Source organism: Callithrix jacchus, chromosome 9 (assembly GCF_049354715.1).
Source record: "Callithrix jacchus isolate 240 chromosome 9, calJac240_pri, whole genome shotgun sequence".
Taxonomy (NCBI): Eukaryota; Metazoa; Chordata; class Mammalia; order Primates; family Cebidae; genus Callithrix; species Callithrix jacchus.
The window spans coordinates 85,692,827-85,716,130 of record NC_133510.1 but is presented as its reverse complement, the minus strand read 5'-3'; the positions used below and the strand labels follow the sequence as shown (position 1 = coordinate 85,716,130).

At 34.3% G+C, this 23,304-nt stretch overlaps 1 protein-coding gene across 8 annotated transcripts in view; it reads right to left on the bottom strand.

The window, feature by feature from the left end:
- The window catches only part of TMTC2 (transmembrane O-mannosyltransferase targeting cadherins 2), a 452,640-nt gene that overhangs the window by 163,697 nt on the left and 265,639 nt on the right, over positions 1 to 23,304 (bottom strand). For all 8 annotated transcript variants that reach the window (XR_013521950.1, XR_013521951.1, XM_035257146.3 and 5 more), the window contains 3 exons: positions 7,270 to 7,355; positions 6,618 to 6,802; positions 5,364 to 5,442 (listed from right to left, as the gene is read on the bottom strand). Coding sequence is in view for 6 of the 8 variants with exons in the window: in XM_035257146.3 (XP_035113037.1) it covers positions 5,364 to 5,442; positions 6,618 to 6,802; positions 7,270 to 7,355 (350 nt within the window). In the remaining 2 variants the exon portion in view is untranslated. The remainder of the gene's footprint in view (positions 1 to 5,363; positions 5,443 to 6,617; positions 6,803 to 7,269; positions 7,356 to 23,304) is intronic.

Here is a 23,304-nt window from a genome sequence, read left to right as displayed (position 1 = left end):
TTTGACACAAAAATTGCCCTAATAAATTCATTTTTTGTTTCCTATTGTTTTTCTTCCTCATTCCCTGTGAATGGACAAATAAAATTGGAAAAATACCTCATAATAAAAGAGCTGTTGTAAAGAGCTGAAAATTCAATCAAAATGTTCCTCCTTCTTATTGAAGATATGGCGAGAAAACATTTTTTCGATTTCTGATCTATTTAAGTAAAAGCCTTATTGGCTGAAGGCTGATGGAGAAAAATATATTTCCCAATACTGAGCTGAGACTAAAAACTAAAAGGGATATATAAAACATGAGATTAACATAAGAGAATCAGAACAGTATGATGAAAATAAAGGCAAATAAAATCATAAAAAGCAATGGGCCATTATCACACATTTCTCCGGGAAAAAAAGAATCTCTCCCTAAGATAAATGCATATTGCCCATCATAAACACACATTTTAGGGAACAGGAAAAAGCTTGAGTTTCTCTTGCTGGTTTTCTTTAGTCAACATAGTAGGGTCTATAGACAAAATATTTTCTATTTTATTTATAGGCATTTACTTATTACAGAGAGGCCCTAAAGAGCTCTGGACCAACCATGAGCTCTCCCAGGAAGTTCTCTGAGAGCAAGAACTATATCAACTATTTACATTTCATATGTCTGCTGCCTCTCTGCCATCCCAGCCCTTGTGACTTAATTTTTTTTTCGCATACAGAGGTTATTCTAAACAGTTATTATAGACTGAAATGACAAGACAGTTACCCTAGGTTCTCTCTTACTCCACATAATACATTATGCGCTTTTGTTCTCAAGATATATTACCAAGATGAAAAGATGCAAATTGCTTGTATAATTAAAGCCAACAATTACTTTGTATTGAGAAAGCCAAGTCATTTTATTTTAAACAGTAAATAGGTTTAAAACGACCTCTGGGATTGGAAGAGTTCAAACAGATAAAAATAATTGGACATTGAAGCCTAATTTAGTTTCCTATAATCCCTTAGAATTATTCAAAAATGATACTTAAGTAGAGATCATAGGGGAAATAAACAATTATAGAGAAAGAAGAGAAAAACTGAGAGTGTTGAGAAATTATCCCGCATTAAATTTTGTTAAATATTCAGTATACCTAAAGTATTTTGCAGCTGTTTTACTCTTTATAGTAAAACTGAAGAAGAGGTTTTTATATATTTAATTTTTGCTAATTTTTAAGTGCAAAGGAAAACTATTTTGACATAGTAAAAAAATGTAATAGTTTTGGTAACAAAGAAGGACTAAGCAGAAAAAGCATTTGAATTTAAGTCAAGAAACTATGCTCCTGGTTCTAATACAAGTTGTAAATCTAAACTTCATAAAATGATGGAGGTGTTAATTTTTATCTTAAAAAATAAAAGAGATTATTTTATAAGGGCTTCTAAGATGTGAGTCTTCCTTCTATCTTTAACATTCTATGATTCTAAAATACATCTATAACTTCAGAAGAAAAGAGAAATTGAGATCCAATAAATGCCTCTGAGCGATAGAATAAAGAATAAGTTTGGTTAGGTCTAGATAAAAAATACATCATGAAAGAAAAAGGAAAAAAAACTCCAGTCTACATATGAGACTTTTACTCTGGAGGAAGTACTCTATTAATGAAACCAAGTTAACTGCCAATAAAGAAATATGCTGCTTTAATTTTGGTTAATATAGCTAATGGTAAGAGAAGGATTTTGACTGTAGTTACTGAGAGAAAAAGGGAAGTGAGCCTGGAAAAAAAAATACAGCAATTCCAAATAGGACAGAACTAAACAGAATCTCTATTGGAGTGTGGTGACCACAAGGCATACTGATGACAAAAATCTTAGATGTATGAATTTGTCATATTTACATTGCTAAATACAAAAAAAGTGACAGAGAATACAATCAACTTTTGGAGTTTAAAAGCCTATGGAAATGATAATTACAATGAAGAGTCCTATTATAACACACTTAATTACATTAGGCAGTTGGACCCATATGTTTCACCTTTTAAAATTTATCATTTTAGTCAATCCTCAAACTGATACTACTATTATAATAATTGTATAAAAGGGAAACTGAAGCTTCTGTTAAGTAATTTGCCCAAGGATGCTCAGGGAGAAAGTGTCAAAGTCGTTATTTGAACCCAGGCTATCTAATTTCAGAGACTACCTTAGGGTGAATCTCAATTTAATCTAACCTGTTTTCTCAAGAGGAAATGAGGTCCACAGTATTACGTCACACAACTGTCTAGAAGCAATTTAACACACATTTTGTGATTTGGTCTCTTAATATTTCATGTATTCTCATATCTTCCTAATTATAAGCATCTAAGCAAAATTCTAGCTTTTGTTTATAAAATAGTATTTATTATCTGTTTATGTTTTTAATGTGTGTTTGTAATTCACTTAATTCAGGATGGGAAGGTACTTCTCAATTATTGTTACTCAAACACTTACTCCTATGAAATTGAAGAGGATAAATGAGAATAGGTTTTTAAACACTTTAACAAATTTACTTACAAACTGCCACAATAAAATTAAATTAATAGTTTTAAAATATGGAAAATTTAAGTTGGGAAATTAATCAAACTTGTTATTTTCTATTAATACACAAAAAGGAAAAACACATTCATTTGGCATTCAGAATTAGTCAACTGGCATGTAGCATACGGTATGTAATATGTTTTTCATAAAATGTTCAAGGGTAGATTAAATTCAAAGGACTAGAGTGTTTTCTAACAAAAGCAATTGCAGTGGATTTAGTATTACACTAATAATCACATTAAAATATAATTGTATTTTTTCACACACTCCTTTATTTCTCTTAATCTCCAAAGAAAAGAAAAAAAATAGAAAAAAAAACCATAATGCTTGTGTATCTACACATGAGTGCTTGGGGGTAGTGGTTGTGAAGGAGTAAATAAATGAGACATGAGAAAAATGAACACTTACAGGCTAAATCTAGCCAGACATTATAATCCATCACTGATCCCTAAAGGGCACTAATAATATGTAAACGTGTGAATTAGAAAACACATTCAAGGCTGTTGATAGGATAATCAGCACATGCTGACAGACTAATGAAACTGATGAACTGATAGGACAGCTTATCTCCTGGGTCATTTTTTTTTCCTCGTCAAATGGAGGCTAATCAAAATGTATTAGGAGTCAAAGCAAACACTTGGGGGATTTAACCCATTTTGATTAGGAGGTGAATTCACTCTCTGAGAAAATTATAGTTTCCTGAACAACTGAAACTATAAAACCTGCTCGGCTAACAGACCTTGACATAAAATTAAATAGAAGGCAGCCACCATAATCACAGAAAAAATCAGAAATGTTAAATATTAAGAACTTCCCTTTAAAAATTGTGAGGGTGCTTTTCAGAGTCTGGACAAAGCAACCATCTCCTTCTCTAATGGAAAATAAGACAAAAGATTAAGCAATAACCCCCAGGGACACACTTATCTTTTGCTGCCTGTGTGAGCTGAGCATCTGTGTAACCATATGAGAGACAGATCCCAAGGTATTGGCTGAATTTTCAAATTTATTAGCATAAAATGATTGAATGAATGTTTGAAATAGCTAACTCTGGTGAACAACACCACTTCCAATTAACAACAACAAATATACTACGTACAAGCTGTTGCCAAGAATCTTAGAGACCTATCCTAATTTAAAGAAAGATGTCTTATTTGATAACTGAGGAAAATTGGGAATAAGGCCTTGCAAGCACAAGAATTAAGAATAAAATAATAAGCTAAAATCAAAGCTAGGGAAAGCAATTCTTTCAGTATTTATTTTAATGCAAAAACATCTACCATTGAAGTAAAACAGTTAATTCAATTCATAAATCTACATATCCTAAGCACATGCTTTATGGACATATATATTTCATTCATATAGATAGATTGATGGTAAAATGCTGGATAGTGAAATGCATTGTTTTAATTTATAAAAATGTAATGGCAAGAATATAGTTAATGTAGCTAAATTTTACCTTTTAGTAATTATACCAAAGAGGAAAAAAATGACAATTCAAAAAACACTCTAGTGTGCTTTTTAATATGACATTCAATCACTCTACTGCTGCACAGGCAAATTGGGGGTGAGATTTCCATAGACATGGAATAAATATTTTAACCTCTTCCAAATAATTTTGTTTTTCTGTTTATAGACAAGTGCTCCATTCTGTTTCTTAACTATTTCTAAATTTTCTGTCCTTTGGAAAAAAGAGAATGTGAGTGCTCTTGCCAAGTATATATTTTGTAGTCGGGAGAGCTTGGGATTTTTTTCTGTGCTCAAGACGTAGCTACTATTAAATTCCTCCAATTATAGAATGTAGAAGTGTACAATAATCCTGGAGATTATATAGTCTAATCTCATTTATTTTTCTATGCATGAGAGAGGCCTAGAAATATTAAACAACTTAAGCAGGTTTAATGAAAAGGGAAAATCTGAGTTTGCATTTTGTGCTTGGAAAAAAAGAAATATTTGATTTGAGGACAAAAGTAAATGCTTCTCTTCTCTTTATTATCTCCAAGCAGCAATATTAATCAATCGTTAGGCCACCTTGCTTTAGGGATCTTTTTACAAGTGTGATATGCTGAATATGTAGTTTGCAGTCGTAACCATGATCAAACAGCTGTGGCAACAATTTACTACAAGGCAGGCAGGGGTCAATCACAGATGATAGGTAGGATATTTTATTATAATTTCTCATTCTTCACCTCTTATATCTAGAAAAATCCATGCCCAGATTTATATACTTTCTGATTAATGAGAATTAAGCTAATTATTCAACATAAAACATAGAATAACTATTGTAGCACATTAATAGTCTGTATAATCTCGTTTTTACTCTAACATATTACTATGAAAATTTCTACTGAAATCCAAGTGCTCATCAATAAAAACCACACATCTGGCTCATTTATCTTATTTTACAAGCATCAAAGTTCATTAATCTCTGTCATAGCATGTTTAGTTTTGGGAATCTTCTGATTAAGAAAATAATATGATAAAAATTATCATGAATTTGATAAACCTACTAAAATTAATGTATACTTGATTCATCACTAACCATTATTGAAAAGTTACACATATGTAGATTATTTTTACAATTTCTAGGGTCTAGCTAATATTCAATACCCAGATAATTTTGAGAGTCCCTTGCAATAATTCTGGGATATGACCAATGTGTTGGGGTTTGCTGTATTAATGCATTTATTTGTCATGTCAGAATAAACATGCTGTGTCAGAATTTCAGCATGATGCCAGATTGTGAACATTTCTTTGTGAGGACTAACATGATTTATTAGAATTCCATTACAGGTCCCTGAAATATCAGTTTAAAATACTGATGTTTTACTTACCCATCATGTTGTACAAGCTCTGTGGGGCAAACTGCCTTGGCATTTTCTGAATTGCTTCCTTGTATACACTAAGGGCCTCCTAATTTATAAAACAAAAAAAGAGATAAATCATCACTAATGGGCAGGGATCTTCACTATAAATAATAACATTCTTCCAAAGTTAAAACCATCCAGTGCTGTTTCCATAGAGGAAAATAATTGAGCCATTCTTTAGTGACATACTATCTCAATTCCACCAATGAAAATACTCAGGCCAGTCAGTGAAGAATGCCATAGCTTAATGAGGCATTGAATGTTAGCAATGCTCTTTTAATACAAATTTTCTAGTTCATACAGATTATTCAACTATAAAAACTAAAAAAAAAAAAAGTTTGAAAGTTACCCATTAGTCATCTAAATTCCATAATTACTTTAAGTCAGGAATCTGTTAGGATCTAAATATAATGTCAGCTAACAAATCTTCCAGCTCATGAGACCCACTGAAATTCCTTAAATGCAATTATTTTAAAAGTTGTATTTTTATCCTTATATTACAGTTTTAATACATTGTGTAAAAGTATGTGAGTGGGAGGTCAGGGGAAAGCAGCTGGAAGGAGAGAGAGGGGCAATTAGGAATTCATGAAAACATGCTTCCTGTCAGAGGAAGGGAGGACCAGTCTGGGTCACCTCCTAACTCACTGTGCAACATCCTGTTACACCACTTTTTCTTATCACTCAGTTAAAAAATAATAAAATAAAATTTTATTTTAGTACAGTTTTTTAAAGAATTAAGAGAAAATGGTGGCATTTCTCTTAATTGCATTTCCTTAATATGCAACGTGGTATTTCCTTAACATGCAAAGTAAAAAGATATGTTTTTTTTAAATATCAAACACTGGGTATAGGGTAACAATTCTAGAAAGTGTGTCTTGGATCATCAAACCAAAGAAATGGGGAACAAAGAAGCTCCAGAAACATCACGTTATTTCCCCATTCTTGAATAGTCACAGTACATACTGACATACTATAATTGCTCTGAGAAATGGACAGGAAAGAAATCTATTGAGTTTTTATTTAGCAGAAGGTTTTTCCAAACAAATTTGATCACAAACCCTTCTAATGTCATCACATAGTAGTTTCTCAAAGGACAATAGTTTAATTTGTATACGTATTAGTTGTTCAAAGGACATAGGGTCTGAAAGGAGGCTGTAGGTTAGAAAACACTGAGACTAGATCAGAAGAAGAGGGAAGGAAAAAGAGAGGCACTGGCCAGACCTCGTAGTGTCCCTGCTCATGATACAGCTTTCCCAGGTTGTACAGACAACTGGTAACAGAGCTTTTGTGTGCATGAGGGTCCTTTAGGTTTTCGTCTGGGATCTCAGAACACTTTAAGAATGTACGTCGGGCTTCTTCCGTCCTTCCTTGGTTCATCAGAATAATACCAGTATTTAAATATGCAGCTGAAGGGGAACAGTGGAAACAAAAGTGTGAGAAGAAGATATACACTGTAAATAAAATAAATTTATCTTTGTTTCTATCTGGTTTCTATGGTTTAGTTCTCATAAAAAAAAAAAAGAAAGAAAACAATGCTTATGGAACAAATACTCATGGGATCAATAATGGTAGGGGAAACTGCACTTATCACTGCAAAATATATGGAATAGTCTCTACCAGCAAGAAATCCCAAATATTTTTAACCTTGAAATCTAGCTGAGTAAAAGTTATAGCTAACATAATTTTTTTAAATGATCAATGAACAGAAGTATGATGCAACTGAAAGAGATATAATTGTTAGAGGTTCATAATTTGAGTAACAAGTATTCAAAAATAAGAGCACCAAATGTTTTCTCAGTGAGGTTGTAAATTACAGAGTTAATTTTCAAATATGGAAAGAGGTATAAGAAATAAAATCTTGAACATTACTTACAAGCCAGGGTAGGCCTGCTCCCAATAGCCAATTTATAATAATGTAGTGCTTCTGCAAACCTGCTGTTCTCCTGTAGAAGTAGCCCTCTGCATGAGGAAAACAGAAATTTAGAGAAAGGACTGTATTATTACATATAAACCCACACATTTTTATTTTATATTCCAAAAATAAAAAAGGTTAACAATGCAATAAAAATGCTAACCTGGTAGTATAAAAATACATTCTAAATATAAGGAAATGATTCCTCAGGAGAGAAAATCCTAGATAGGTATCAGTTGCATTTGTGCTGCATTAGAACGTATTAGGAGGTATTTTCTAAAAGCCTTTTACCACCATTGAACTTTCCCCTTCTCTAGCTGTCTTTTCTATCCCACTAGAATTACTAACCACCTGGATTTCTTCTTAGAGCATGCACATTTTCCCATCACTTCAGCAAGGAAACCTATCTAAGGCAGTGAGATGTGAATATATGGAAACATGAGATGTGTCTCTCACTAGCTGTATTGCTTGAGAAATATTGGTGCTTGGCTGCCTGAAAGGCAAAAGGTAGTCTGGCTCAGCAGCAAAAAGAGAAAACTCTCTGATGCTAAAAAAAGAACAACAAAAAAGACCAAAGGCTATCCCCATCACCCTTTTCCTGATATCTGGATTTAGTTAGGTAAGACTGGATTTCGGAGCACTGCACAAATTTCAGTTCACTGTTCTGAAAACATCTTTCTCTGCAGACCCGAAGATTCCATAGACTTTCTTAGAAGGCTCTAAGGTAGTAACTACATGTACTATCTCAGCCATGCCAGAACCCACCCTCATGACCGAATGAAATCAATTACAGTCATGTCTATCAAATCAAGGTGTTGGAGAATTGAACTAAGTTCAAAAAGCTCTCAAAGAGGGCTTTTTGGCCTATTCCCATTTTCTTGTAATCAGTAAGTATCTTACAGACATTCTGCACATCTATTGAGCCTGAATACTGCTGTTATCATCTCAAACTGCAGATTCAACGTGGCAGCTGCTGAGGCCTTTGAAAGGCTGGTAAGACGAAGGTCAGAGAAAAGAGAAGGCTACTAATAAAAACTTCTCATTCTGTTGAGCATTTTAAAATACATCACTTAATGAGCATCTTGAGAAAATATTTAAAATTAAAGAATGCTCACTTGTGTCAAAAGCATATATTAACAACTTCACAATTTTTCATAGTTGCTAAAATGTCATCTGAATAAAGAATTCCCAAACACATTAACATCAGTTTCACATATATATATTTCTATTAAAAAATGTAAACAACAGTTAATTTGATCATGAAATTAATATGCTGTTAAGTGTACTTGCCAGCTGCTGGGAATAAGAGAGAATAAAGCTTCCTGTAGTAAGTAGTAAAGTATTTGTGGAAATGGTCAGTTTTATTCAAATGGGTAAAATTGATAAAGAGAATGAACAAATTTTTAAAAAGGAATAATAATCTTTATGATAATAATTTTATTGACATAATGCCTTCCCATTAATTAAACTCATATATATTAGCTAATTTCTGAAACTTATCTACAACTTTAAATGTCTTCATGGCTTTGCTTTAAAATTCAGATAAAGAGGGGCATCTCCTTTGATAGAAGGCTAAGGGCACCAGGGGAGAAATACCATTTAGATATTTAATTCTATTTCTTCTAGCTTCTTTAGAAATTGAAATCCTTCAATCAACCCCTCTTTGTCCAACATCTTCAGTTGCTTTTACCAAATAGTTTCCTTTCTTAAGGCTACAAAAATGTTCATGTGCCTCTTAGACATAGGAGAAGAAAATATCTGTATAACCTTTCTTTATTCTATAACCACCTCCAACTACTGCTTATGATTGTTTTCCCCTTCAAAGCCAGATTTTCTTTAAGAATGGTCTGTGGTGTGTATGACCACTGCCTCAAATCCCATTTACCCCTAAATTCTAAATTCTGCTTAGAGTCTCTTCCCAGAATTCCCCTGATATGTCCTATTAAATTTCTACTAATCACTGAACCCCCAAATAGCCCACTTATGTGAAACTCCACTCAACTATTACACTTCAGACTACTGAATTCATCTTCCTTCCGGAAATTCTGTATTTCCTGGCTCCTGGGAGACCAGTCTCTTCTTCTTACACAGAATGAGAAAGAAAATGTCTCTTTATTCATGAACTTCTTTAAAAGGAGGTGGTGTTTTGCAGGATTTTGTACTTGTCTCTAGGAATAAATACTGTCTCTGCATGATGTCATGCATAAATGCGGCTCATGTGTATGCTGACTGCTCACCATTCTGAAAAACGTATCTCCTTCCTGACATCCAGATCTGCTTTCAAAAGCTGACTGAGCCACATCAAGATAGAGGCTCACTGAAATTTCAAAATCAATACATCCAAAAATTGAACTCAGTATCTCCCAATTAAAAATAAATGAATGAAATAAATAAAATAGGGGGAAAATCTTCATAATTAACACAATCATTCACTCCAGTTGCTAAAGTGAGAAACTTAATTATCACTCTTAGGTCTTCACTTATCTTCACAATTCCATGTTTTGTCTACTAAGCCCACCTTATTATTTTCTAAGGCTCTTTACTCTCCCTCTCAAGGTTTATCTTTATGCCTCTGTCAGAGCCCTTTTTATCTTTTCTGTCACCTGAATAACTGCAATAGCCCACTAATTAGTCTCCACATAATTACACTTCTAAAGGGCAAATATGCTGTTAGGCTAGATGGAATGACCATGAAGGGAATGAGCACATATCTCTGACAATGTACCTAAAGTCTATAAACCTTGAAAACGGATGTACTTAGCCTCATGGGATTCCCAACGCAGATAGACTATATACCTGTCATTTTCCAATTCATAAAACATACAAAGAAGAAAGAAAATGATAAAGTGTAATAACCACACTGGGACAACCCTGTTCTGCCTCCCTTATTCTTGCAGGGAGGGGGCAGATCCTAGTCACTCAGAGTGATTCAGCAGTCGTTTTCAGGAATATACATATTGTGATTCTTTGAATTAGAATACCATCATCCTGTACATACTCTAAATAAAGTTAGCAATGGAGTGATTCTAAGTCAGATGGCTACTGTGACTGACTTCTCATGGGCTTAGGATTTAATTGAGCATTAACTATGCCCAAGAATGGACGCTGCAAATGTGAACAAGACAGACATGCACTTGCCTATGGATGCAAAATCTACTTAGGTAGATGAATATGAAAACATAGAGGACAGAGGACCAATATTGCCCAGCCCAGGAATGGGCAAGGAAAGGTCTACAGTTAAAATTATACTGGTAGAGGCCGAAAGCACGCCACAATAAAGAGTTATCAGCTCTCCGTTACAAAGGGAGAAAGAGAGGCTCAGAGAATTAACCAACTCTTTCTAGTTTTTATGGTTAATAAGAGGCAAAGCCAGAATCAGAACAGTTTCTGATACTAAATCCCATGCTCATTCTAGAAGGAAAAAGAAGAGAAAAGAGATGAAATAGTTCAATTCCAGGTACATGTGTGCTTGGTTATGTTTCTTTTTGCTCTAAAACGTTCCAAATGTTAAACTGTGTTGACACATGAAAAAGGAGTCAAGTGCCATTATGGAAATTCTGGATAAATTTGGGCCAATCCTAGTATTGTTATGACTAGGACTCTGTGAGTATGGTTTTCCAGAATAAAACCCTTTTTTATTTTACCTATAACATGATAGACAGAAATCCTTCATGTTACAATAATAGTAATAGTGACAGAGAAGCTTGTTCAGCACTTAGAATGTATGGAGCATTTTACATATATTGATTTATTACAATAGTCTTATGAGGTAGGATATTATTACTTTCTTCATTTTGCATATAATGAACGTTAGGCAAGAAAAAGTTAAGCAACATACCTAAGGTCAAACAACTGGTAAGAAGATGCCAAAATTCAAGACTAGTAGTCTGGATATACATGAGGACCTGTAATTTAATAAATCATTCATGCTAAAGGCTTTTATAACTTTTCATGACTGTTTAAAAATGACATAGTTTGTTTACATGCAGATTATGTCAAAATCTTCTGGTTTCTACGTATATGAAAAGCAGGAACACCTTAAAAATTTTTTTTAATTAAAAAAAACCTGATTCCCATATATTTGTTAAAATTTTAATTTAGATTCAAGGGGTTCATAGGTTTGTTACATGTATATATTGTATGATGCTGTGGTTTGGGGTACAACCTATTCCATTACCCAGGTACTGACCAAGTACCCATTAGTTACTTTTTCAACCATTGCTCCCCTCCCTCCTTCTCTACTCCAGTAATCCCCAGTGTCTTTCATTACCATCTTATGGCCATGAATATTTAATATTTAGCTGCTACCTTTAAGTGAGAACATGCAGTATTTGGTTTTCTGTTCCTACATTAATTTCCTTAGGATAATGACCCCCAGCTGCATCCATCTTGTGGCAAACTACATAATTATATATTTTTATGGCTGTTTAGTATTCCCTGGTATCTATTTACATATTTTTCTTTACCCAATCCATCACTGACAGGCAGCTAGATTGATTCCACATCTTTGTCATTTTGACTAGTGCTGCAATGAACATGTGAGTGGATGTGTCTTTTTGATAGAATGATTTATTTTCCTTTGGGTATATAGCCAATACTAAGATTTCTGGGTCAAATGATAATTTTGTTTCAAGTTATTTGAGAAATCTCCAAACTGTTTTCCACAGTGGCTAAACTACATTCCATCAACAACATTTAAGTATTTCCTTTTCTTCATTGTCTCACCAGCATCTATTGTTTTTTGGACTCTTTAATAATAGCCATTCTGACTGGTGTGAGATGGTATCTCACTGTGGTTTTGATTTGCATTTCTCTGATAATGAGTGATGCTGAGCATTTTTTCTTAGGTTTGTTGGCAGCTTTCATGTCTTCTTTAGAGAAGCATCTGCTTATATCATTCTCCTGTTTTTATTTTTTTATGGCATTGTCTTTTGCTTGTTCAATTATCTACATTCTTTATAGATTCTGGATATTAGACCTCTGTTGGAGGCATACTGTGCAAACATCTTCTCCTATTTTGTAGGCTGCCTGTTTACTCTGTTGATAGTTTCTTTTGCTATGCTGAAGCTCTTTACTATAATTACATGCTACTTATTAATTTTTGTTTTTGTTGCAATGTCTTCTGAGGACTTGGTCAGAAATTCTTTCCCAAGGCTTATGTCCAGAATGGTGTCTCTTAGGTTTCCTTCTAGGATTCTTATAGTTTGAGGACTTACATTTACATATTTAATCCATCTTGAGTTAATTTTTATATAGAGTGAAGAGTAGGGATCCAGTCTGATTTCATGCTATGGCTAGCCAGCTATCATAGCACTATTTATTGAACAATAAGTCCTTTTCTCAATGTCTTTTTTTGTCAAATTTGTCAAAGGTCAGATGGCTGTAGGTGTGAGACTTTATTTCTGGATTCCGGATTCTGTTCCACTGCTCTATGTGTCTGTTTTTGTATCAGTACCATGCTGTTTTGGTTATGGCAGCCTTATAGTAGAGTTTGAGGCTGAATAATGCAATGACTCTGGGTTTGTTCTTTTTGCTTAGAATTACTTTGGCTATTCATGATTTTTTTGGTTCCATATATTAGAATAGTGTTTTTTAATTCTGTGAAAACTGACATTGGTGGTATGATAGGAATAGCACTGAGTGTGTAAACTGCTTTGGGCAGTATGGTCATTTTAATGATATTGATTCTTCCAAGTCATGAGCACAGAATGCTTTTCCATAGTTTGTGTCATCTGTGATTTCTTTCAGCAGTGTTTTATAGTTTTCCTTGTAGAGATCTTTCATCTCCTTGGTTAGAAATATTCCTATGTATTTTTTTGTATGTGTATGGCTATTGTAAATGGGATTGCATTCCTTATTTTGATCTCAGCTTGAATATTATTCATGTATACAAATGCTACTGATTGTTTTACATCAGTGTTTGTATCATGAAATGTTACTGAAGTCATTTATCAGTTCCAGGAGCCTTGGCAGAGTCTTTAGGGTTTTCTGAATATAGAATAATATTATCAGTAAAGAGTTAGTTTGATTTCTTTTCCTATTGGAGGCCTTTTATTTCTTTCTCTTGCCGGATTGATCTGGCTAGGAGTTCCAGTACTATGTTGAATAGGAGTGATGAGAGTCAGCATCTTGTCTTATGCCAATACTCAAAGGGAATACTTCCAGTTTTTGTCCATTTATTATGATGTTGGCTGTGGGTGTGTCAAAGATGGCTCTTAAGATGTTGCAGTTTATTCTCTCAGTGTCCATTTTCTTGAGGGTTTTATAATAAAGGGCTAATAAATTTTATTGGAAGTTTTTTTCTGCCTACATTGAGATGATCATATAATTTTTGTTTTTAATTTTATTTATGCAGTGAATCACATTTTTTGATTTGCACATGTTGAAACAACCCTGCATCCCAGGAGTGAAGCCTACTTGATTGTGTCAAGTTACCATTTTGATGTGCTGCACAATTCAGTTCACTAGTATTTTACTGAGGATTTTTGTATCTTATGCTCATTAGAGATATTAGACCATAGCTGACTTAAGTTTTCTTTTGAGACAGACTCTTGCTCTGTCACCTAGGCTAGAATGCAGTGGTGTGATCATAGCTAACAGGAGCCTTGATTTTCCAGGCTCAAGTGATCCTCCTGTCTCAGTAACCTGAGTGTGTGCTACAGGTGTGTGCTACCATGCCTGGCTAAACTTTCTGATTTTTAGTAGAGATGAGGTCTTGCTCTGTTGTTCAGGCTTGTCTTGAACTACTGAGGGCAAGCAATCCTCACACCTCAGCTTGCTCATGTATTGGGATTACAGGCATGAGCCGTTGTGCCTAGCCTGGTTTTCTTCCTTCCTTGTGTCTTTGCCAGGTTTTGGCATATGAGTGACACTGGCTTCATAGAATGAGTCAGGGAGGAGTCCCTCCTTCTCGATTTTTTTGGATAGTTTTAGTAGAATTAGTACCAGTTCTTTGTACATCTGACAGAATTCAGCTGTGACTTTATCTGGTCTAGGAACATTTGGTAGGTAAGTTTTTATTTGGTGTGTTTTACTTTTTTTTAAATTACTAATTCAATTTTTGAAGTCAATATTAGTCTGTTCAGGGTTTTTATTTCTTCTGGGTTCAGTTTTGTGAAACTACGTATTTTCAGGAATTTATTTCCTCTGGATTTCTGGCTTGCATGCATAGAAGTGTTCATATTAGTCTATGAGGGTCTTTTATAGTTCTTTGAGATCAGTTGTGATGTCATCTTTGTCATTTCTGATTGTGCTTATTTATATTCTGCACCAACCTAATATTATCCCTCTTTTTTCTTTGTTAACTTCACTAGTAGTCTATTATTGATCTTTGTCCTTTCAAAAACTCAACTTTTGGGTTCGTTGATTCATTGTATAGATTTGGGGGTCTCAAATTCATTCAGTACTGTTTTGACTTTTGTTATTTCCTTTCTTCTTCTGCCTTTGCAGTTAGCTTGCTAATGTTTTTCTAGTTTTCTAGGTGTGATGCTAGGTCATTAATATGAGATCTTCCTAGTCTTTTGAGGTAGGCATTTAGTGCTACAAACTTTCCTCTGAACACTGCTTTCGCTGTATCCCAGACACTTTGGTATGCTGTATCTCAGTTTTCATTTACTTAAAAAATTTTGATTTCTGTTTTAATTTCATTGTTTACACAAAAGTCATGTAATATTGTGGTTTTGACAGATCTCCTTGGTAATGATTTTTATTTTTATTCCACTGTGGTCCAAGAGAATGGCTGGCATGCTTTTAGTTTCATTTTTAATTTATTGAGATTTGCGCTATGGGCAAGCATGAGGTTGATGTTGGGTAATGTTCCACATACAGATGAGAAGAATATATATTGGGTGGTTTATTGGTAGTGTCTGCTATAGATATCTATCAGTCCATTTGGTCCAGTGTTGAATCTAAGTCCAGAATGCATTAGCTTTCTGCCTCAATGATCTAATTTTGTCAGTGCGGTGAAGTCCCCACTATTATTGTGCACCTGTCTATATCTTTTTGTAGGTCTAAAAGTATTTGTTTCATGAATGTGGGTGTTCCAATGTGGCATGTATGCATATTTAGGATAGTTAAGTCTTCTTTTTGAAGACTTACCTTCTTGTTGAAGACTTAACTATCCTAAATAAATATGCATGCCACATCGCATTTATCATGTACTTGCTGATTTATCATTATGGGATGCCCTTCTTTGTACTTTTTTTTTACTTTTACTCATTTAAACTCTTTTTTATCTGGTCAGGCTTAGTGGCTCATGCCTGTAATCTCAGGACTTGTTAGGCAAAGGCGGGTGGATCAGCTGAGGTCAGGAATTCAACATCGGTCTGGCCATCATGCTGAAACTCCATCTCTACTAAAAACACAAAATTAGCCAGGCAGGGTGGTAGGCGTCTGTAATCCCAGCTGCTTAGGAGAGAAGCTGAGGCAGGAAAATCACTTGACCCTGGGAGATGGAGTTTGCAGTGAACTGAGATCAAACCATTGCACTCTAGCCTGGATGACATAGACACCATCTCAAATAAATAAATAAATTCTGTTTTATCTGATAGAAGAATAGTGACTCTTGCTCTTTTTTGTTTTCTGTTTGCATACTACATCTTTCCCCAACCCTTTACTATGAGCCTGTGGGTGTAATATTATATGTGAAATGTGTCTCTTGAAGACGGCAGACATGTTTTGTTTCCTTTTTTTTTAACTCCACCTGCTACTCTGTGTCTCTTAAGTTAAGCATTTAGACCATTTACGTTCAAGATTAATATTAATATGGGAAGCATTGATCCTATCATGAACTTATTGGTTCATTGCTTTGTAGTTTCTATTGTGTGGTTGTCTTATAGGGTCTGTGGGCTATATACTTAATATATAAGAGGGTTTTTGTGGTAGCAGGTATCACTCTTTTGTTTCCATGTTTAAACTCAAAGATTTCACATAAAGTTGATCAAGTGAAAGAATACATTTTAATATGCCAGTAAGTCCATATCATATGCAGTTGCCTCAAAATTAGGCAAATTGGTCCATACTATACATTAATGTGAATTTAAAGTGCCTTTTGGGGGAGAAATTTAAAAAAATATTTCCAATCTCTTAAATTTTAAGTGATAGGGTCAATTTTATATATCTATATGTAGGTGAATATATTACAGCATTTTTAAAAGAAAATTTTGCTTCTCAGACTTCTCCTCCAATGGTTTATCTTTTAGAACAACAGAGAATGAAATTAAGCAGCTGGTGATAAAAAAAAAATTGGGGAAAGAGAAAGAGTATGTTTTTGTCAAAGAAAGAAAATGTGCCCAGACATATGAACTGCTACTATTTCTAAGACCTAAATTCTAGAAAATCATGTTCCTTAAAAACAAAAGAAATAACAAAATGTTCTCTTTTAAATCCATTTAGAGATTTTTTCCTGCTATGATCACATGTTCTAGGAATACTGCATGTGTAGTATTTCCTTTTCCCAGGAATGTTTTGCCCATCTTTCTCCCATCTCCCCTGACAACCTGTCTTTGTCTAAGATACTATTATATGAAATCGCAATAATCAGGGCACTCGATTAAGGAGGAACAGTCAAACCCACAAAAACAGTGGATTGAACAGAGTTGAATACAAACATTAAATGTAAATAGGCATAGGGGTCCCTAGCTGATCCTAAACATTGACAGAGACAAAAGAGGAACATTTATTTAGTACATATTCTCAACCAGGAGCGACTTTGTCCCCCAGGGGATATTTAGCAATGTCTGGAGACATTTATGCTTGTCACAACTCAGGGAATGGAACTGGTATCTACTGGGTCGTGTCTAGGAATGCTTTTAAACATCTTCCAAGGCACAGAACTGCTATCAACAGTAAAGAATAACCTAGCCCAAAATGTCAACAGCACTGAAGTTGAAACACCATGATTAGAATTTTATATCAACTAACTACAATACATTTCTTCAGAAAATAAGGACCTTGTATCTCTTCTAATCATACACACCAACTATACAAGAAGATAGACTACAGGAAAGCACATTAAGAAATAAAATTGTTTTCATTTAAAAAAATCTAACCTACCATGTCTACTATCTTCACAAAAAAGGTAAACAAAAAATGAAATTTTCTAAAAATTAAAAAAGAAAAGCATACCTTTTCCTACTTCTGACAACACATCTGACCCAATTGTCAGTGACTCTTCGAAGTAAGACTGCCCTCTAGATAGAACTGTCAATCCAAATCCTTAAGTAAAGTGGGCTTTTGCCTCTTATTCTAACAAAGGTCTTAAACAGCGGTTGAAATCGGAAAGATTCAAGTTTGAGTATGAATAAAGCACATTAGGAGATGAAAGTATACTTTTCAAGAGTACATATTTCAGTAACAAGGCTGATGTTCCTGCAAAGCGTAAGGGAAACAGGATTTTTTTTTTTTTTTTTTTTTTAGACGGAGTTTCGCTCTTGTTACCCAGGCTGGAGTGCAATGGCTCGATCTCAGCTCACTGCAACCTCTGCCTCCTGGGTTCAAGCACTTCTTCTGCCTCAGCCTCCCAAGTAGCTGGGACTACAGGTGTGCACCACCATGCCCAGCTAATTTTTGTATTTTTAGTAGAGATGGGGTTTCACCATGTTGACCAGGATGGTCTCGATCTCTTGACCTTGTGATCCACCCGCCTCGGCCTCCAAAAGTGCTGGGATTATAGGACTGAGCTACCGCGCCCGGCCCAAAGGGAAACAGGATTCTACCTAAAAGAGTCACACACTTTCAAAACCAGGGAAATGCTGAAGGATAAACAGTTTCTTTCTTGCTTTGATTTCATTAAAGTCTAATGTCTGGCACTCTTACAATATATTAAACATTGACAATAAGCTTAATGAGTAATGAACAAATAATTTTTCAGTGAATTGCCTCATGGCGAAGACAGACAAACAATCACAATACAGTGTAAAGAGGGTCATCATAAAATAGAAGGTGTTTTGGGAACCCACGAAGGGAACACCTACCCAAGATAACAGGTGAGGTGGCCAAGTCAAGAATGCAGACAACAACATTCCAGACAGATCAAGCCATGTGAATGAAAACTTAGAGTTACAGAGGACAGCAATTTTGACCTAACAATAGCAATAATTACAGGCTTCATGATAATAAAATGAGGTGATCTATGTAGGAAGCATTTGGAAAACTAAAAAACTAAGACAACTAAAAATTAGAATTATATTATTGAGAGTGAGATTCAGTAGAAATAGTCTTGCTATTTCCTGGGCAAAAAATACTCAACAATCAAAATAAGTCAAATAACAATGCTTATAGGCAATGATTCACAAAATAGTTTTAATCCCTACTGCCCAGCTATTTAAAAAATATGTTCATTTTAAACTAAAAGATGTTTCTGAATTTTATTTCATTTGATTGTCCTTTAACACATGTAAAAACTTTGAAACTAAGGGCTTTTTTTTTCCTCAGAGATAAAACATAAATTTTAGATATTCACATATTTTTCCTAAGGTTATTTACGCATTTGAAATTTGCAAAGTGAAATGAACCAACATTGGTTCCAGTCATATTTGAACATTGCATTAATCCAAATTTTCTAATCAAATTTGCTTATTTAGCTAATGACTTTAATAATGAGATTTTACATGATTTAACAGTTAAATGTGATTGCAGATGCATTTGCTCACTTTTTTCAAGAATTATGCTTAGTTTTAAGCAATGTTTATAATATGACACTTGGAAAAATAAATCTTTAATCTCTATCATTCAACAGCAGTGATAATTTAATAGCACGGTACACACATAAAACATAATCCCAAATCTTGTTTGTTAAAATAGATATGAGGCAAAATTCTCAAGTGACTACACTGGCAATAAATGGAATTAAATTCAAAATCCTTTTTAAATTCACACACTGTAAATAAAATAAGTAGCTACTATTTGAATTAATTAGAGTAATTTTAAAGTTTAGGGAGACACAAGAGCTTAGGATTTAAGTACCTAATAAGCACTAGCCACTTTGTTAGAAACTGAAAACACAAAAAGCATCATGATCACACATGCAGTCAGGTTTGGTCATGTGACCAGCAGCAGAAGAATCCTGCACTACTTTAGAAAACAATCTTTAAGGAGTGACAGTATTTCCTCCCTTACCCCTCCTCTTTCCCACTAGCTGTGAGGTAGTTCTGTGTTGAGGAAGATAGAGGTCGAACAAAAACTAAAACAAGCGCTGGAATCTGAGCCCTTTATAAAACTAACCAATGAGCAGGGACTGCACACCTCTGGACTTCCTTTTTGTTAGACAGATTAAAACATCTGTAACTAGTTTAAGCTACTGTTATTTTTTTTTTTAATCACATGCTAACCAACCTCTTCTCAAATGACAAAATGGCATATGCATTATTCATGTTTTTAAAAATGTATAATGCTGGCTGGGCATGGTGGCTCACACCTGTAATCCCAGCACTTTCAGAGGCTGAAGTGGGCAGATCATGAGGTCAGAAGTTCGAGACCAGCCTGGCCAATATAGTGAAACCTCGTCTCTACTAAAAATACAAAAATTAGCCAGGTGTGGTGGCAAGTGCCTGTCCCAGCTACTCAAGAGGCTGAGGCAGGAGAATAGCTTGAATGAACTGAGGAGGCAGAGGTTGCAGTAAGCCAAGATCACACCCCTGTGCTTCAGCCTGGGTGACAGAGAGAGACTCTCGCAAAAAAAAAAAAAAAAAAAAAAAAAGTATAAAGCTGCCAGTCATGGTGGCTCATAGCTGTAATCCCAGCACTTTGGGAGGCTGAGGTGCATGGATCACCTGAGGTCAGGAGTTTGAGACCACCGTGGCCAACATGGTGAAACCTCATCTCTACTAGGGAGGCTGAGGCAGCAGAATCACTTGAACCCAGGAAGCAGAAGTTGCGGTGAGCCAAGACTGCCTCACGGCATTACTGTCTGGGCAACAGAGCAAGACTCTGTCTCAAACAAACAAACTATATACATACATACATACATACATACATACATATATTATATATATACACACACAGACACATACATACATATTACTCCCTTACTCCATGTGTATATAATGCTATAAAATATGTAACATCAAATATAGCTCTCATAGAGAAATTTTAATAAAAACTTCATTTAATTACATTTGAATAAATACAAAGTATGAGTTGCCTGGTTTGAAGTGATAACCAGATTAGGCAGCTGCCAAGAATAAAACTTGGAATTAAAGTATGTAATTAAAATTAAATAATTTAAGAATGTAATAGGTGTATAAAATTGGAACTCTTAAATTAAGCTCCTAGACATCAGAGTGGTCAGAGATATCACTGTTGCCCAAAAGAATAATGACATTAGTAGTATTTTTTAAGGGATATCAATCCTCTTAATATCCAAGTACTAGAAAGAGGGGAACTCAGAATTTATTAAGTGGAACAGAAATAGGTAGGATTTTCATCACAGAAAAACAAGTTCAGTGAGATTTAAGTATTTAATTTAAGCTCTATGGGATATACCATAGACAAAACTATAGTTTCTGGTCTCATGAGGCACTTCTGTGACTTTTAGGTTTTCCTAGGATAACAGACTTTGTATTTGAGAACTAAGCAAAAGAATTCTCCTTACTCATATATTTTTTTCTCAAATCATATGCTCTATTTCTTTCCTTTTCTCTTTTCCTTAATTAAACTATTTTAAATACTGGTAAAAATGACATTTTAACTAAGACTGGGGTAGAAAAGCAATAGAGGAGGCACATATAAATGACTGACTTTCTTTAAAACATACTTTCGAGTTATGAGAAAAATGCTTAACACGCTTGCTGCAAAAGGCATAATGGAATACATATTTTAAAATACTGCTGTTATTCTACATGATTTTTGCATACCATACACACTGAGAGCAAAATTAAAAGATGTATCCTTCTTCAAAATGTTGGGCAAGTTGTTTCCCTGCTCTATATTTTCATTGAACTAAGAACAATGGAAAAAAGGAGATGGGGAGAAAAACAACCGCCATGTCACACATAAACTAGGCAAATGAGGGCATATAATTCTATTACACAGCTCCCCAAAGCTGAAACCTATTTCAGAGTATGTCACTTGTGTCACAAAACTGCTAAGTAGGTTTCAGAAAATACAGTTAAGCCCCATCTCTGGTATCTTTTTTTTGACACAGACCTGTTTATTTGTTCTGAATTGATTTTTGTTTAGACTTGGACAACTAAATAAAGTACAATAATGCCACCTTCTTTCATAAAGAAAGTTTTTTTTTAATTTTAACCTGTCAAATATTAAACAGTAGGCATTTGATCTAAATGACATTTTAAATATTTCAGACGGATTGCCAAAAACCTTATCCTTTAACGTTAGTAGAGAAATAACAAGTTGCAGCTTTTAAAAACAATTGTTATATGAGTTTTTCCTTAGGGTCTAAAGAAAGAGAAACATATCCTCGCTATAGTATCATTTTGTAAAAATTTGTAAGGTCTTGATTAAATGGAGTATTCATTACAAAGGTGCTTCTCCTGAGATGGAATATGGACTATGACATCTAAATAAGCCTTTATATTCCAAATTAGTCCATTACGACTTTGTGACAGGTGCTGAACAAGATGTTTTACAACTATTATGTGTTTCCCACAATGAACCCATAAAGGTATCAACCCATCTTAAAATGAAGAGTTCAAAGATCACAATGGTTAAGCAACTTATATCTATGCAGCTAGTTGTTAGTGCTGGATCTAGGATTTGGAGAACTACATTGTGTATTAATATATGCATAATTTACTTTGTACCTATCTTTTGAATACATAATTAAGACTCTATTTTTCTCCACATATTAAAATAATAGACATGAATAAATTTTTCTAGTTTAAAAACAGTACCTAACAGGAAATAATAAAAATGAATACTTGGGGGTTTAAGTTTTTCATATTATTTCTTTCCATCCTTATAATTAGCAATAGAAATTGTTATTCTTTTTACTTTAGAGGTATAAAAAAGGTGGGAGAGAGGTTAAATAATTTGTCCATGATAATACAGCTGGCAAGAATCAAGATGAGATTCAAATTCAGAGGTGTCAGGCTTCAAATCACCAACACTGGTAATAGGTGCCTGCTTTTAGCTTAAGTATTAACACCTGCCCTTTCTCTCCAGTTCATATACCCACTGTTTCTTCATTATCTGAGTCAACAAATTTATCTTATTTATAAACGCACTTCCCAACATATAAACATCTTGAATTTGCATCATGTTCAAATAAACTGCAGCCTCCCAATGACAGTCAACCTCTATTATACTAAGAAATGCATCACAACCAATATGCTTAAAGTAAAGGGGTTTCCCTGAGTTACTTGTGTGCTTTGGACTCACTCCTGCTCATGGCAGTGGTTGCCAGTAGGCTAAGACATAGCCCCCAAATGGCACAGCCAGAAAACATTAAGAAATAGAATAAAATTACCAGCTAATGAAACCTTCAGATTTTATCATCATATAATTATATCATATTTCTAGACATTATATTATTTAATCTTCTATATTAACACTAACTTAACCCAATGTTGCAGATGAGGAATAAGGATTAAACAGTTTGCCTAAGATCAGGCACAGGACCAATAAATGAATGATTTGAAGCCCAGTCTGTTTAAAGCCAAAGCCCATGCTCTGAAGTATTTCACTAAGCTGCCTTCAAAGTGCAAGGCTGCCAGATAATTTAATGTTTTAAAAAGGAAACTTTTCCCTTTTCTCCATCACCCTTCCCATGCAAACAAATATGACTCTGGTAAGTCCATATATATCTTCTGGAATCACAGGCAAATCTCTTTCAAGTATTTACTTAACCCTACAGGACACTTTTGATTTAAAACAAACAAATTAAGAAATGAAAAGTATCTAACACAAGTTAAAGGCACTAACCACAAATGATTTAACTTTAAATCTGTATAGTGATTTACTACCTATTCTTTGCTATTTATAGGTGCTATCCAACATGGATGTCTATCTTTATGTAATTTCTTGGAGAAGAAACCC